The sequence below is a fragment of the Monodon monoceros genome, unplaced genomic scaffold (assembly GCF_005190385.1).
Source record: "Monodon monoceros isolate NGI ecotype Baffin Bay Population unplaced genomic scaffold, NGI_Narwhal_1 Super_Scaffold_22, whole genome shotgun sequence".
NCBI classification, from domain to species: Eukaryota; Metazoa; Chordata; class Mammalia; order Artiodactyla; family Monodontidae; genus Monodon; species Monodon monoceros.
Window position 1 is genome coordinate 59,628,739 of NW_021703779.1, and position 14,437 is coordinate 59,643,175.

At 54.5% G+C, this 14,437-nt stretch overlaps 1 protein-coding gene across 4 annotated transcripts in view; it reads right to left on the reverse strand.

Annotated features, from left to right (window-relative positions):
• Positions 1-456: 456 nt before the first annotated feature.
• Positions 457-14,437, reverse strand: part of ZMYM3 (zinc finger MYM-type containing 3) — a 15,219-nt gene continuing 1,238 nt past the window's right edge. For 2 of the 4 annotated variants that reach the window (XM_029240908.1, XM_029240907.1), the window contains exons 2-25: positions 13,283-13,968; positions 12,257-12,300; positions 11,862-11,934; positions 11,139-11,433; positions 10,728-10,905; positions 10,156-10,374; positions 9,713-9,863; positions 9,358-9,473; positions 9,104-9,190; positions 8,826-8,976; positions 8,401-8,573; positions 8,033-8,198; positions 7,286-7,383; positions 7,041-7,203; positions 6,652-6,764; positions 6,337-6,511; positions 6,006-6,152; positions 5,454-5,557; positions 4,956-5,124; positions 4,519-4,670; positions 3,810-3,924; positions 2,969-3,223; positions 2,061-2,178; positions 458-1,942 (exon numbers count right to left, since the gene is read on the reverse strand). In XM_029240908.1, the coding sequence (XP_029096741.1) occupies positions 1,750-1,942; positions 2,061-2,178; positions 2,969-3,223; positions 3,810-3,924; positions 4,519-4,670; positions 4,956-5,124; positions 5,454-5,557; positions 6,006-6,152; positions 6,337-6,511; positions 6,652-6,764; positions 7,041-7,203; positions 7,286-7,383; positions 8,033-8,198; positions 8,401-8,573; positions 8,826-8,976; positions 9,104-9,190; positions 9,358-9,473; positions 9,713-9,863; positions 10,156-10,374; positions 10,728-10,905; positions 11,139-11,433; positions 11,862-11,934; positions 12,257-12,300; positions 13,283-13,949 (4,122 nt within the window). In that variant the 5' untranslated portion in view covers positions 13,950-13,968 and the 3' untranslated portion in view covers positions 458-1,749. Of the gene's footprint in view, positions 1,943-2,060; positions 2,179-2,968; positions 3,224-3,809; positions 3,925-4,518; positions 4,671-4,955; positions 5,125-5,453; positions 5,558-6,005; positions 6,153-6,336; positions 6,512-6,651; positions 6,765-7,040; positions 7,204-7,285; positions 7,384-8,032; positions 8,199-8,400; positions 8,574-8,825; positions 8,977-9,103; positions 9,191-9,357; positions 9,474-9,712; positions 9,864-10,155; positions 10,375-10,727; positions 10,906-11,138; positions 11,434-11,861; positions 11,935-12,256; positions 12,301-13,282; positions 13,969-14,437 lie in introns of all 4 variants that reach the window. The other 2 variants (XM_029240910.1, XM_029240909.1) reach the window with 2 other exon arrangements.

Genomic DNA, 14,437 nt, shown 5'->3' on the forward strand with positions numbered 1-14,437 from the left:
CCCTTCGTGAACTTGCACGCAACCCCCCCGTAAACTTGAAATGAGTTCCTTATTCCTCTGCTCTCCCATAGCACTAGGTATTTATTTCATTCTGCCGGTCTTGCAACTAACTGTGCACCGTTCTGTCTCCCCTCTAGCCCGGGAGCCTGCTGGGGATAGGATCCCGGTCTAGTTAATCTCTGTCTTCTCTGAAACATGGAATCTAGGTCCTTAAACATAGTAGGTCCTTAATAGACAGCTGCTGAATAAATTTTTCCCTTAAGTGTTTGGAAATTTGTTATAACAAGGCCCATACTCCTAGTGGGTCCGTTCAGTGAGCTGGGTAAAAATGATTCTCAACCTGTGGTGGGACACCTCACTTCTTTATACCTTGAGAGATCTGAAGTGGTCCAGCATGGCTCCTCTATATCCCTCACCTCTCCATACACTGCTCTCCCTCCCCCAGTGAAGGCAGAAGACAATTTTAACTCTTTATTTGAAACAAACAATTCCAGAGACAGAAGGTTAGTCGTGACAACAGCTTCTCACTACAACACAAGGGCGGGCATGGCTCACTGAAGGGACAGGCCAGGCGCCTCAGAACAATATATACAATTTAAACAGTGGCTAAACTGGTGACAGTTATAAAAACACAAAAAGGAGGCGGGGGAACAGCAAAGCCAACAGGGAAAGAACTGGGTACCCCCTTTCCCAGGTGCTAAGAGTTTTCTGGAACTACAGAGGCAAGATGGGGAAGAGAGGAGATGGAGGCAGTGGGGGCAGGACCCACGCCCACAGCTCCTCACCTATCCTTTGACTACAGATCCCATCCTGCATGACCCAGGGCCCCCACAGGCTTGGCCTGGCTCTCACGATGGGGGAAGAACAAGAGTGGGGAACCCAGCCCCAACCCAAGTCACAAGGTAGTTTTTGCCTTGGGAACTCTGTCCACTGAACTAAAGGGAAGCAGTTACAGAAGGGGGCTAAGCATGTTGACACCATGGCTCATGCCAACCTAAGATGGCAGAGAGAGACAAACACATAAACCAAGGGGACAGGAGTCTGCTCCCCATACTTAAAGAGTCATTCTCTGCCTTTGAGGGAAAGAAAGCATTTGGAAGATTTTTTTTTAATCGCAGCACCAAGGGTTGATGCTTGCAGGGGTGGAGAGGGGCAACAAGGTGGCGAGGAGGTTCCAACCACGAGTTATCTCATGGGAGGGGAAGAGTGCCTAAGCTCTGTGTTTTAGGTAAATGGTCCCCTCGTTACTTTCATGGTTTCTCTCGTATCTTTCATACAAGACCCTTTAGCTTGGTACCGGGGAAGAGTAGAGAAGGGAGTGGGCACAGGGCAGAGAAGGCAGCTGGGTTCTTCCCTTGGCCAAACCTAGGAACAAGGGCCTTTACCTATGTGGGATGGGTCAGGAAACCCAAAGCCAACAGGATCACCAGAGCCATTAACACTCCACCCAGAGTCTCGCCCCAGGAGAAGGGGTTTACTCTGAAACATAAAGAAAATGGCTTAGCTGGTTTTTGCCCATCACTGGGAGACCAGTCCCTCAGTACAGAGAACTGGGGCCCTGCGGTTGTCAAGTGGTTTGGGAGAAGACAAAAGCCAGGGACTCCTAGGGAAGGCAGGGAATGGATGAGTAGAAAAGGGCAGTCAGGGCCCTTCAGAATGAGTAGCATTGGTTCCTGGGCCAATCGCCCTGTGGGACGTGGCCACGGGACAGACATTGGTGTGAAAGATGGATCCGGGAAGCACGTGGACTTAGTCCAGGTCTTCCTCCCCGGGACGACCCAGCTCCTCATAAATCTCACGCACAGCCAGAATACGATTGAGCATGCTCTCCAACATGCTGCGGTCCATGGGGATCACAGAATACCAGAGAGGTGACTCGGCGATGCAGGACCGCTCAGGTTGCAGGTAGAACACATCGTTGCGAGTCCGGAGGCTTTCGGGACTGCAATGGTGGGGGTGGGGGGGGGGGGGCGGAAGGACAGAGATCAGTTCCTGGGCGAAGTAGAGCCTGTGGGTCCCTCCCCCCCGCTAATGCCATTCCTGCGAACCTGCCAACTCACCATTTTGAGAGATAGAATTCATAGAACTTGACAGGGCAGCGGAGGGGATTCATGCGGTTCTCACGCTGCTCTAAGATGGGGGCTTCGTCTTCTCTCTTCCGTTTCCCAGGACCGGTGTCTGTGGAGGAGACGAATGAACCAGACTCCTTAAAAGTGCAGTCTCAACGAGGCACCTCCAAGAGCACAGTCTAGGGCACAGGGGGAAGGCCTCAGGACACAAAACAGTCTCATGGAGAAATAAAGGCAGAAGACGAGTCTGTCAGTCTCTCTGTACCAACCCAACGCTCTGCAGGGTGTTGCTCTGCAGTGTACCCTGGTTTTCATTGCTAAAGTCTCCATCATCTTCCCCAAGTTGATTTCCTGAAGAGGTGATCTCAGAAGTTACACGGAAAAACTGACAAAACAGACCCTACTGCAAGATTGGGGTTGCCTTCTGGGATAAACAGCGATGGCGCCAGCCCCTGGCACATTAGTCCTGGTAGAGGCTCAGGTTCAGAAGGGACCTTGGGAACTGATTCCAGGGCCAGAATGGAAACCAAGGTGCTGTGGCAGTTATGCCCACTAGCAAAGAGCGATGGAAAGGCTGTCATTCACTCTTGTCAACTCTTCCCCTCAGCCAAACACCCCTAACAGTTTCCCACCTGTCCAACACCCACCCCCCCAGCCCCAAAAGTAAACTGCCCTGAAATGAGGAAAAGTGGGAAACAGGCAGCTTGGTGACCTCCTATTTATGCAATAGCCACTGCCCATCGGATTGAAGTACTGGCTGTTTTCATCTTTTCTGCAAACCCAGGAACGGAAGGATAGAGAAGCTGGGGGCAATGGAGAGGGCCCACCCGGTGGCACGGTGGGGCGCGGAAGGGGAAAGTAGAGAGGGGGGAAAAGCAAAGGAGGGGGCAGCTTCGTACCTCGCCCTTTCCTCTGGCGGACAGGGGCGTAGTAGCGGATGCTCACCACCTTGGTGGTGCCCCGAGGGGTGGTACACTTGCGGGACTGCCGCACCACGTTGGTGAAGGAGAGCTGCATGTGTTCCTCAGCCGTCTGCAGCCCAAAAAACTTAGTGTTGAAGAACATGAGGGTGTTGAGAAGGACAAAGGGTGAGTAGACCCCCAGCTGCTTACACTCCCAGAGGTGCTCTTCCTCCACTCGGGAGAACACCGTATCTGCAACGGGCAAGGGGGAGAGGCTGGTCAGGAGGGATTGACTACACAAACCCAACCACTTCTGCTCCCACATGTCCGGCTCACAAGCACTGGGCACGCCAGACTCATTCGGTGAGGGACCATTGCACGTAAAACCCTGACGCCTCGCTATACTGCACAGGAGGGCTGGATTTTGGGGTTTGTTTTGGTTCGGTATTGGGTGGGGGTTTTTGGGGGGGATATTATTTTTTAACAGTTTCCACCTGCATTCAGAGCTTCGCTCACCATCCTCAGGTTACAGGCAGGTCGACGTAAACCTTGAGGAGCCCCACAACTTCTTCCTTTTTTTCCTTCACTTACCACTCAAACCCTGGTCACCATTTTGGGTCCCAGAGATAGCTCTTCAGACCTAAGTCTTGATCCCCTCCTTATGTTCAAGGACAGGGGCTCTGGCTCCTCTAGCTCTTAACCCTGAGGGACCCCACTACACACGTCTGTGCTCAGACCCTTCTGTGAAGAGTGGCAGACCCAAGAGCCCTGGACTCAGAATGGTGCACTGGAAGAAAGGAGGAAAGGGCGGAGGGGTTGCTAAGTCCCTGTCCCTTACTGTTGGGGAGGAGTGTGGGCTGCCAGGTACTCAGAGACTTGTTGAGTTCTTGAACAAAAGTCAGGTAGTAAAGGTCCGTGAAAATGTTCACCATTCGGTTATTTTCCAACAAGTACTGGAAAAAGAAAAACAGACACACATAGAGTTAGACTCTAGGCCCTAGAGGAAAGACGATGAGACCGAAGGCCCCACGCATGGCGACCTTGACCGTTAGGAGCCCATGGGAAACAGCTGCTGGATTTAGCGATCCAGAGTGGTTTTCCCCAGGTATACCTACAGCTCTGAGGAGCTGAGGCCTTGCTGGAAGAGGAGGAAGTCTGGAAGAGATGTGTCACAGCCGCTTCTTCACAAGCCCAGACCCCCTTGTCAGCTGAGGCATGGCTGACGTCTCCCAGTGGGAACCAAACATTACCCCACCACTCAGGGAACCCAGCTCTGCCCATCCCTCCCCTCCTAAAGTGAGTTTCAGGATGACAAAGGGACCCGCAGAGCAATGAAGACTGCTCCTTGGTCAAAAGTCCTGGAACACAGCTTTGATTTTAGAAGAGTATTCTCATTTCTTGTCGTGTCTAGAGTAGGAGATGAAAGGCAAGCTGCCTGTTCAAGGCAGGAAACAAGGTGAGGAACAGGGAGTGGGACAGGACCATTTCTGGTGGGACCCTGCCTGCTGTGTTAAGTGACGGCAAGTGAGGCAGGGCGCAAGGGGTACCTGTTGGATGCCAAGACACAGATAGTAGATACTGTCAGGTTCATATCGTTCACCATTGGGTCGAGTGATTTCTCTCACAAACTGGGCCAGACCGTAGTTGAGCTCAGCAGCTGAGCAGGCCAGAATATCCTCTTTGATACGCATAGGTTTGGCTGCAGTGATACACAGTGGAGGTGGCTGGCATTAAGACAACTGCACATTAAGAATTTCCTTTAGCTCCACCATTAACCTCTTCACCCCTTAGTCACGTCCAGCTCCAGAACAAACCCACCAATTACACAAAGAGCCCTCAGCCTTGAAACCTAGATGGCATCTCCCCTTATTCTGCAACTGCTCCCCATCTTCACAGGATACCCTTAAGTGATCACAGCCTTATCACTTGTAGACATCTACAGCTGAATCACAGCTCTGCCCCTGCTCCCCGCCTGGGTACTTACGGCCAAAGCGCAGCTCATCACCCTTGCTGGTTTCTCCATTGGCGTATTTTGACTGCACCCAGCACTTCCAAGCATTGACACCATATGAATAGTTGAGTCCAGTACAGCTAGGCTGGCTGCTCATGGAGTCCCGGGAACAGCTCTCTGAAAGCACCAGCCGCTTTTGACCCTGGAGGGGAAGAGAAAGGAGGGAGTGGTGGAGGTAAGGCCAGGGCACCATGGAAGCTAGTCAGGACAGTGTTCACCACCAGGGGAGGTGGGGACTGATGAAAGAACACAGCAAGCTTCCACGGCGCAGAACCCCAGGAACAGCTCTTATAACCTCTGATGAACTGGGGAGAGAGCAGAGTTTGGCTGTACCTTAGCACTCACAGTGGTGGAGAAAGGAGGCTAGGGAAGGCGAAACTAAGGCTGCTGACGTGGCTACGAAAGCCACCCCCCACCCCGCCCTTTGAGCCTCCATCCCTCTTTTGTGGATACAGCAGCCCCAGCCCTCACCTTCCTCATGGTTCGGGGAAGGTCTTGTTCAGTAGACACGTCCTCAGGCCCTACCAGGCCACAATCAAACAGGAAATCTACGCTGGGGTTAATATCTAAAGGATCTAGAGGGGAAAGGAAGAAGAAATCAATTTTCTAAGACCTCAACCCTGTAGTCCTCCCACCCCACCCCTGCTACTTGTTCACCTGACTAGAGATGAGCCTCCCAGACAGCTTCATCGTGGTCACCAGGACAAAGCTATATACTGAGAACGTGCTCAGAGGCACATACACACAAAAACTCACAACAATGGGAATGTTCCTAGCACTACTGAACTGTAAACTTTTAAACATGGTTAAGATGGTAAATTTTATGTTATGTGTTTTACCACAATTAAAAAAACAACAACAACAAGATTCAAGCATAGAATAGTCTGCCTGTCCCGGTATCTCTGGCACCACTCCCTGTGACAGTCTTCTGTTTAGGGTCATGCTCGGGGTAACAAGGAACACTCCTTTCCTGATAGCGCAAATGCTACTGTACACGGCGGGCACGCCCCGAATCCTACTCACTCTTGGGGAAGTCCGCCTCCAAGTCTTGCCCAGGCTCATCCAACACATTGGCCATCTTGACGGCCATGGCCAGGACATCATCCCGAGCTGGCCCAAACAGGTCGCAGTCTTCCAGAAGTCCCTCTGCACTCTGGTTGCTCACGAGATCTGGGAGGCAGAGAGGTTGGCTTAGTCCCTGCAGCTCCTACTTGGCGCCCTCAACTGGCTTTCAGGGGCTGATCCCAACTATTCCCCCATCCCGCCAGGCACCGAGATCACCACTCTCCGCCCCCTTAGGCAGAGACAGACTGGCAGCACCCTGTCTCCCTCACCGCCGCTGTCCATGGCATACCACAAAGGTCAGATGAGGCCTTGTCTAACTCCTCGGCCTCTGCAATCATTTCTGCCATAGCCAGGATGTCGGCCTCCAAGGGGTTAGAAGGGATCTTCACCTTCAGCTCCTCGATGGTCTCCACAATCTTGTCTGTGCTCTCCAAGGTAGTGGGCAGGAACATGGGCACAGGCACCTGGAGGCACGAATCCCAACTAAACGCCAAGAACCATACCAGCAGATGAGAGGAACGGCTGGTGAGAGGGAGGGGGCAGGGTGGGTCTCAAGCCTGGGAGGGTAAAGGAGGCCCCCACCAGGAAGGGCAGGAAAACTTACCGGGATAGGCATTGAGAAAGGCACCGGGACTTTCTGGCAGTACAGATGCATAGGCACTGGCACAAAGATGGGCACTGGGATGGGCAGCACGATCACCTGTGGCTTCCACTCTTCTGCTGACAAAAAAGGGGTCTTCTCAGAGCGCCTGCCAGATGGGTCACATCTGACCCAGGACCTGGTGCTTGTTACCCCCGCAAAGCTCTAACACGTGCTCAGTGTCACAAAACTGCCCTTGAACCAAATGTTGAGAGACAACTCTGGGATTCTAGGACGACAATATGCAGGACGCTTCGGCCACCTAAGAAACCCCCTTGTCCAGCTCCCAGGCACAGGGCTGGAGGCCCAAGACCATGGAATACAGCCTGTGGCGGCTCGGCACCCTCACTCACCTGTCTGACTCCCTTTGGACTTCATTTCCACCTTGCAGGAGACCCCCCGATTCTGCATCAGTGGTTTACACATGGCAGCTTTGTTTTTGCGGGGTGTTGCTGGGGGCGGTGGGGGTGGAGGAGGGGTGGGAGCAGCGGGGGCTGTTCGGATCTTCACAGGGATCTGCAAAGACAAAGGAATTTTAGTGCTGCTGACTACGGTACCCTCCTCTGAGACCATCCTACCCCCTGGCTTTTGCCCTGACCTTGCCCAGATTCCCATTTTCCTCTGAGGTCTTTACAGTGTTGCTGTTCTCCACTTTGGTCTGAGAGGGTGTCTGGGGCTTCGCCTCAGAAGACTGACCTGTAGATCAAAGCAAACGAAAGCTCTCATCTGAGGCACTAGCTCTCCATTTTTCTCACCCCTGCTCCAGGAGAGCTTCATTAAGAGAACACCAAATACGAATGGGAAGTCTCAAATTTTCCCTCCACCCCCGCCCCCAGGTCTAGTCTTCTCTAGGTCCCAGCAATAGTGGCCAAAAAGATTCTTTGCTCCTGGATGCCAAGGATGAAAAATAGTGTCCCCCCAATGACCCATAATTTAAGGCCTTCCATTTAGATGGCCCTCAGGAGTTTAGTACCCCTGGAGTGCGGAGGGGCCAGGGTAACATTCTAGAAACAACAGCCTTCACTCTCACTAAAGGCAGAGCTTATGCCAACACTTCCTTCTCTCTTAAAACTAACCACAGTCCCCATATGCCCCACCCTACCTGGGCAGGTACTCATTCCCTACAATAAATCCCTTATAGAAAATCAGTAGGATCTAACTCTCAGAACCTTGAAACGAGACTCCTCTAGTACCTCTACAGTCTGGAAGCTGAAAGAGAATGCAGTACTAGGACCTCTGGCCAGGGATGAGGTGAAAGCGGGAGAGGAAGAAGAAAGGGGCCAGGCCCAGGACCAGAAGAGTCCAGGCCAGTTCTAACAGACTGTGCCCCCTGCCCAGGACTCACTGTTCAGGAGGCTCTCGGGCCCACTCTGGGTATCCAGGTTGGGTTGGTTCTGCTGGCTGTAGAAACGCAGCAGACATTGTTGGTTGCAGAAATGACGGATCTGCCCACGCCAGTGGATGGTCTCCAGCAGCTTCCCCTGGCGCTTACAGGCATGGCACCGGGCAGCCTGAGGGTGTCAACAGGATGGTCAGACCTGCCTCCCTAAAATGTGCTGGGCCCTCTGCCCTGGGATAAGCCGTGCTGCTTCCCTTGGAGGCTGGGTAAGCCGGAGCCCCCTCCCTGGAGATCAGCCCACACCCTGATGGCAGCACAAGAGCCCATGTTCCCTGCCACCTTTTCCCTCCTTTGTAACGTGCTGCCCCCCTTACCTTGCAGTACCACAGCAGGTACTTGCTCTTACAGTCCTCGCTGCAGAAGTCCCAGGTGCTGCCGTCCAGTTGCTCGGTGACTCCGCGCTGGCAGGTCTGGGAGCAGTAAGTACAAGTGATACAACACAATCCCAGCTTCTTAGTGAAGTCCTGTTTGTACAGCAGCACACAGCCTGGAAAGGGGGCGAGAGGGAAGAGTCCAGAGACGCAGAAATCTCCATGGCTGTGAGACCCAACCTTTTCAAGGCGGTGCACCTGAAACCTCTAACAACCTCCCGTGCCCAAAGCCTGGGGACAGACGGGGTAGAGCATCCTGAGCAGAAGGCCCTGGCCCCGCGGACCACACTGCAAGCCCTCCTTACTTAATCTGCCATTCTCCCCAGCTGTGAGGTACAGAGCCCTCTGCCCCTTCCCCATCTCCTTACCTTCGCTGCAGAAGCTCTTCTCCACCCCACTGAATCGGAGCTTCTCATGCAGGAGTTTCTCCTGCCGGCAGTGCTCACACTGGGACACCACACCCCGAAGACGCTTGAAGTCCTCACAGCAATCACGACAGCAGAACTGGAACACCTGGTCCTGGGACAGGGGCACAGGGCGGGGAGGACAGGGCTGTGACATCTGGACCTGGCGAGAGCCAAGTGGAAGGACCCCTTCAGACAGATGTCTCTGTGTAGCGAGATGTGGGTGGGGGTGGGGATCTTACCTGCCAGTCCAAGACCTCAGGCTTGCCACTGAAGAGGCTGTGGCAGTAGTGACAGCTCAGGTGAATGCCCCCCTCGGGGCTTGTGCGCTGGAGGGAAGGAAGACAAGTAAGGGAGGGGCAAGATGTGTGTGGTGGGTGGGTAGGGGTAGGGGAAGTCAGGCTTGTTCTTTGCTCTGCCCAGGCCTACCTACCCCAAATCTCATACCCTCTCTACGTCGCCACACCCTTTATCCCTGGTCCAGGGTTTGGAGTACCTGGAACTTGGTCCAGCAGCTGGGGCTGCAGAACTGGTAGACTGTGCGATCAACCTTGTTGTAGTAACAGGGGTCAGAGAGGCTGCGGCGGCAGAAGCTGCAGGGTCGGGGAGGGCCTGGGGCATAGAGAGAAAAGGAGAGAGAGAAAGAGAGAGAGAGAAAGAGAGAGAGAGAGAGAGAGAAAGAGAGAGAGAGCACACAGAAGGTGTAAGGCAGTGCAGAGATGGAACAGGAAATCCACGGGAAGATGTGGTTGGGGCTGAAGTCGGGCAGCAGGGGTTACTTTAGAAGAAGGGAGTATGGGAGGTGGAAGGAAGGCCAGCAGGGGTCTCAGAGAAGAGGGCTTTGCACCTACCAGTGAGCCCTGCCTGCTTCACTTTGTAAGAGGTGGTACAGCACAGGGAACAGAACAAGCTGGTCTTGCCATTACGGTCCACATGGGATAGCATCTCAAAGTTCTTACACAGGGTCTTGCACCAGACACATGGGTACACCCGTGTGTTTTTCTGTGAGGATGGGGAAGGAGAGGCTGAGGCTGGATTTGTCCCTTCACTTTTATTTTTTTAAATTTTTAAAACATGAAATATTTCAGGCATACAAAAAAAGTATAGATGATGAGATAACAAAGACCTGTGTATCCACCAGCCAGCTTCAAAAATAAAACATAACAGATACAATTGAAACCCCCTTTATTTGTTTTATTTCTCCCAGCCCTCGACCCATCAGGCACCTTTATTTCTCACCCAAGGACCGCACCCCCTTCCACAGCCCTCTAATGCACTACTCCCTCGGCCCCACCTTCTTGTACGCCCCCAAGCAGGTTGTGTTGCAGAACCGCTTTTGTTGGCCCTCGTGGAAGAGGAGCTCGGGGCCAGGGCTCCCGGTCTTGGTGTAGATGTAAGCCCCACACTGGTCACAACAGTTGGTTTTCAGTCCCTTGTTGGCCCGGAATTTGGAGAAGCAAGAGTCGCTGCAGAGCCGGTGCACCACGCTGCCATTGCTGACCTCGTGCAGGACCTGCCACATACACACACACACATACCCTGAGCTAGGGCCTGGCCACCACCACCCACCCTAGTGCAAGGACGGCCCGCCCCGCCTCACCCTAGACCTTCACAGCAGACAGTGGGCCCAGGGACCCCCCAACCTGCACATCGGGCTGCCGACTTGATGGTGAGGTCCTGGGAGGCAAGGAAGGCCAGCTGCACACATCCTGGAGAAGCTCTATCCTTGAATACGCTCCCTCACGATGGCTGCTACCCCTCCCCACTCCCCTCTTCCACAGGGCCTGGCCCCTGCAGCCCCAGGATTGCAGGGGCAGCTCAGGGCTGGCCAGGCTCTGTAAATTAGCCCCCATCGAGCTTCCTCACCTCTCCAGTCTTCTGGCATATGCTGCAGCGAGTGGCATCGGCGGGATCCCCAGACTGGGGGATTGGGCGCTGCTGCTGGGCCTCATACAGAGAGAGACAGACAGACGTGCAGAACTCATGGAAGGAGCCTCCTGAACCAGTCTGCGCCACAACTGAGTCCTTGGTGTTCCAGATCTCCCTGGAGGTGGGGACAGGTTTGCACATTCACTCAGTACCACCCTCTCATTTCATCAGCCTCCACCCCCCTCCTCTGGGATCAATGACCACAGAACCAAAATACTCTCGGATCCCCTCCCTAAATCACCTCTCTCCCAGTTCCACTTTGCTAGGTTCTTGCTAACATAGTCTCTGTCTCACCCTTTACTCCCAGCCCGATCCCTGCCCTCCCCACAGCCCGGGACCCTCACGTACTTCTTGCAGAAGGTACAGGTCTTTTTGCCGGAGGGCTTCTTGGAGAAGGTGGTGAGACAGGATGAAGAGCAGAAGAGCTGTGGCAGCCCCTTGCGCTGGTAGGCCGTCTGGCCCTTCTGCAGTGGTGTCCGGCAGTGGGCACAAGTCATCTTGGTGCCTACTGCTGAGCGCCCAGTCCTCTGTGCCACGCTCGAGCGTAGGGACATGCGAGGAGAGCGCCGGGGCCGGAATGGCACAAAGTCCTCATCGTTGGGGTCATCTACCATGGCATCAGAATCCTCATCTGACACTGGAACTGAGGAAGAGGGGGGAGGGGTGGGGAGAAAAGGCTGAGGGACCAGGCCTCCAGCCATCACCTGACCAACAGGTAGCTCAGCTGATCCTGGGATCCCCAATCCCTGCAGTTCTTGGCTTTATACCCCGCCCCATTACATTGGAATCTCAAGCCACCCGGTGTCACTCTCCCTTAGTTACTCTGTAACCTCCCAGGGAGGGGAAGGAAGGGATCCAAGTGAGAAGATTCAGGGACAGGGATGGCAGAGCTGAAACAGGAAACTCCATTCTCACTGCTCTTGTTTTCAATTTCCCCCACTGCCCCTGGTTCCCATGCCAACCCAGAGCAGAGACAGGCGCTTTGCACTCTGCAGAGTGCGGCACTACAGGAGCCCTGAGATCCGTGGCCGCCACATCCCACTGGGTCACACTTCCTCAAGGCCTACTCACTGCTCTCAGTGGAATCCACAACCTCAGGTTTTGGAGGCTCTACTCTTCTAACGCGTTCGCTTCTCTTCTGCACCTTGGAAACATGGGGAGGGGAGGAAAGCTGACACCAGGGGCAGGCTAAAGGGCCAGCTGCACTAGTACAGGGTTTGGGGGGGGTACAGAAATAGGAGGGGGAAGGGAGAGTAGGGACCCTTGGCCCTGCCCTTAGGAGGAGGGGAGAAAAGGAGGCTGGACCTTCTCCTTAAGAAGCAATAGATACAAGCACTCCCTCCCTCCTCCTAACTCTCCTCACACACACCCTCCACAGAGCAACATCTGGGAGGGAAAATGAAGGGTCTGTCCTTCCCAGAGCTACAGGGGGAACCAGACTCCTTCCAATCCCCTCCCCCCCTCACCCTCTCAGGCGGCTTCTCACTTGCCTTCCCAGTCAGGCCATCTCCTGCAAAGGAAGCAGAAAGCAACCTAAATCTTGAGCCTGCCTTCACCACCCCCTCCCTGGCCCAACCCCCACCTCCATTCCTGGGGAAGAACTTACTCAAAACTGAAAGGGAAAACTCGAGTGCCTGTGGCTTCTTGGGGCCCCTCTCAGGGTTACCTTGAGCTCTGCACTAAGGAGGGGGGGCGGCGCGCAGCTATTCTCCATGAAAAAAATCCTACCTTCCCACCAGCTTTCTGTCCCAATCATTGGGAGTTAAGGAAATACAAGTAACACACCTTTCATCAAGCATTTATAGTTTATCAACAAAAACAAATGCAACCACCCAAAGGTAGCAAGGGAAAAAGGAAGCATTAATGTATGGGGAGGTTCCCCTGGACTGAGGTGGTTATGTAAGCCCTAAGACCCTGGTCACAGCCTGGGAGAGGCACAACACTAGGCAGAATTGGGGAGAAATGCGAGCCTCTCAAGTCTAGGCTGGCCCTCCCCTATCAGAGACACAATCCTAGGCCCTGCATGTCTACCATTCCTCTGAAATCACTATGCACTTGGTGGCTCCAGAGCCTAGTTATCATTCATCAAACCCAGAAACCCCAGTCTCATCTAGAACAAAACAGCTAGAAAGATCTTAGAACCAAGAAGCCTGGTGTCCTCCCCAAATCCCGAAGGAAGGAGGACCCTGGTACCAAAAGCCCACTGGGGGAAGAAAAAGGGAACCTCTGCCACCGAACCCAGTCTTCTCAACTCACCCCCTGAAACTCACCCCTATTTCTCCTCCACAGCCACTGAGCTCCCCCTACCCCTACTTTCCTTAACCTTCTTCACCACACCCCCACTCCTCCTTCCAAACTCCCAACTCCTCCATACACATCCCTACGCTTATCTCTCCACCCTCCTCCCACAACTTCTTCCCCAAACACACAGCCACCCTCCTTACCCCCACCCTCTCCCCATCCTTGATTTTCCAGCTGATCAGGCAACCTACCTGGCAAGGAAGGGTGTGCAGGGGGGCTAGGGCCCCCAGGTTTAGTCTGAGAACTGTTGATTCCATCCCCCAGAGTCTCTCCCACTGAAGGGCTGGGGGGGCCATTTGGGCTCTGTGGCTGCCCTTGGGGAAGCTCCTCCTCCTGCCCAGGGGAGCCCCTTCGCCCTGTAGCTATGGAGGTGGTCTCCTCCTCTTCAATATGTGGGGACTGCAAGGTTATTGGAGAATCTGGAGCCAAAGGCTCTAGTAGCCCCTCAGGTGAAGAGGGATTTGCCCCAGCCCCTGGGTCAGGTGGCACCACCTCAGGGGTCTGGCCCCCTGGTCCAGGCTCTAGGGTCTGATCTCCTGCATCCCATGCAAGGGTCCCCTCAGGACCATGGTCCACCTCTGGGGGGGAGGGGGCTTTATAGAGCAGCCCTCCCAGCCCCAGCAGCTCAGTGGCTCCATCCAGGACTCCAGGGTCTTTTTCCAGGCCAGCAGGGGTATCAAGCAGGTCCAGGGTTCCTGAGGATGGAGAAGGGCCAGGGGGGGCCCATCCTCGAGTTGGGGCAGTCTGGGATTCCAGTAGATCCTCTCCAAATTCCATGTCAACTGGAAGGTCTCCAGCCAGGGGCTTCTCTGGCAGGGTCAACGGGTCAAACGGACTGGGGAAATCACTGGGGTCCATGAGGATGACTGGATATAGGCTGTAGGTTAGGGGTAGAAAAGAGGACAGAAGAGGTGGTCTTCGCCAGAATTCCTTCTTATATAGGCTCTGGGACACACCCCATCATCCACTTGGATTTCTCTTGAATCGCCCCCACCACAACCGACAAGCATTTCCACAGGCTTTAGTGCAAATGACCACTCCCCCCACCAACATACAGCGCCCCCTGTGGGGAGAGGCGTTCCCCGCCCTGGCCCTGTGCCCCACTCGCCAGGCAGTCCGTCGTTCCACCCGCCCGCCTAGCCCCCGCCACCCCACTGCAACTCCCAGTTCCCCTCCCCCCTCACCTTTCACTCCCCCCCACAACGCGGGCTGAACGCCCCCTTAGAGTCTCCCAGGGCCGCTGCCAACAGGAGCCTTTCCCGCCCCCGCGTTCTCAGTTTCTATCCCCTCCCCTCTCTCCTAGAGCCCCCCAGTTCCCCAGTCTTTACCCACCCTGTCTGGCCCCA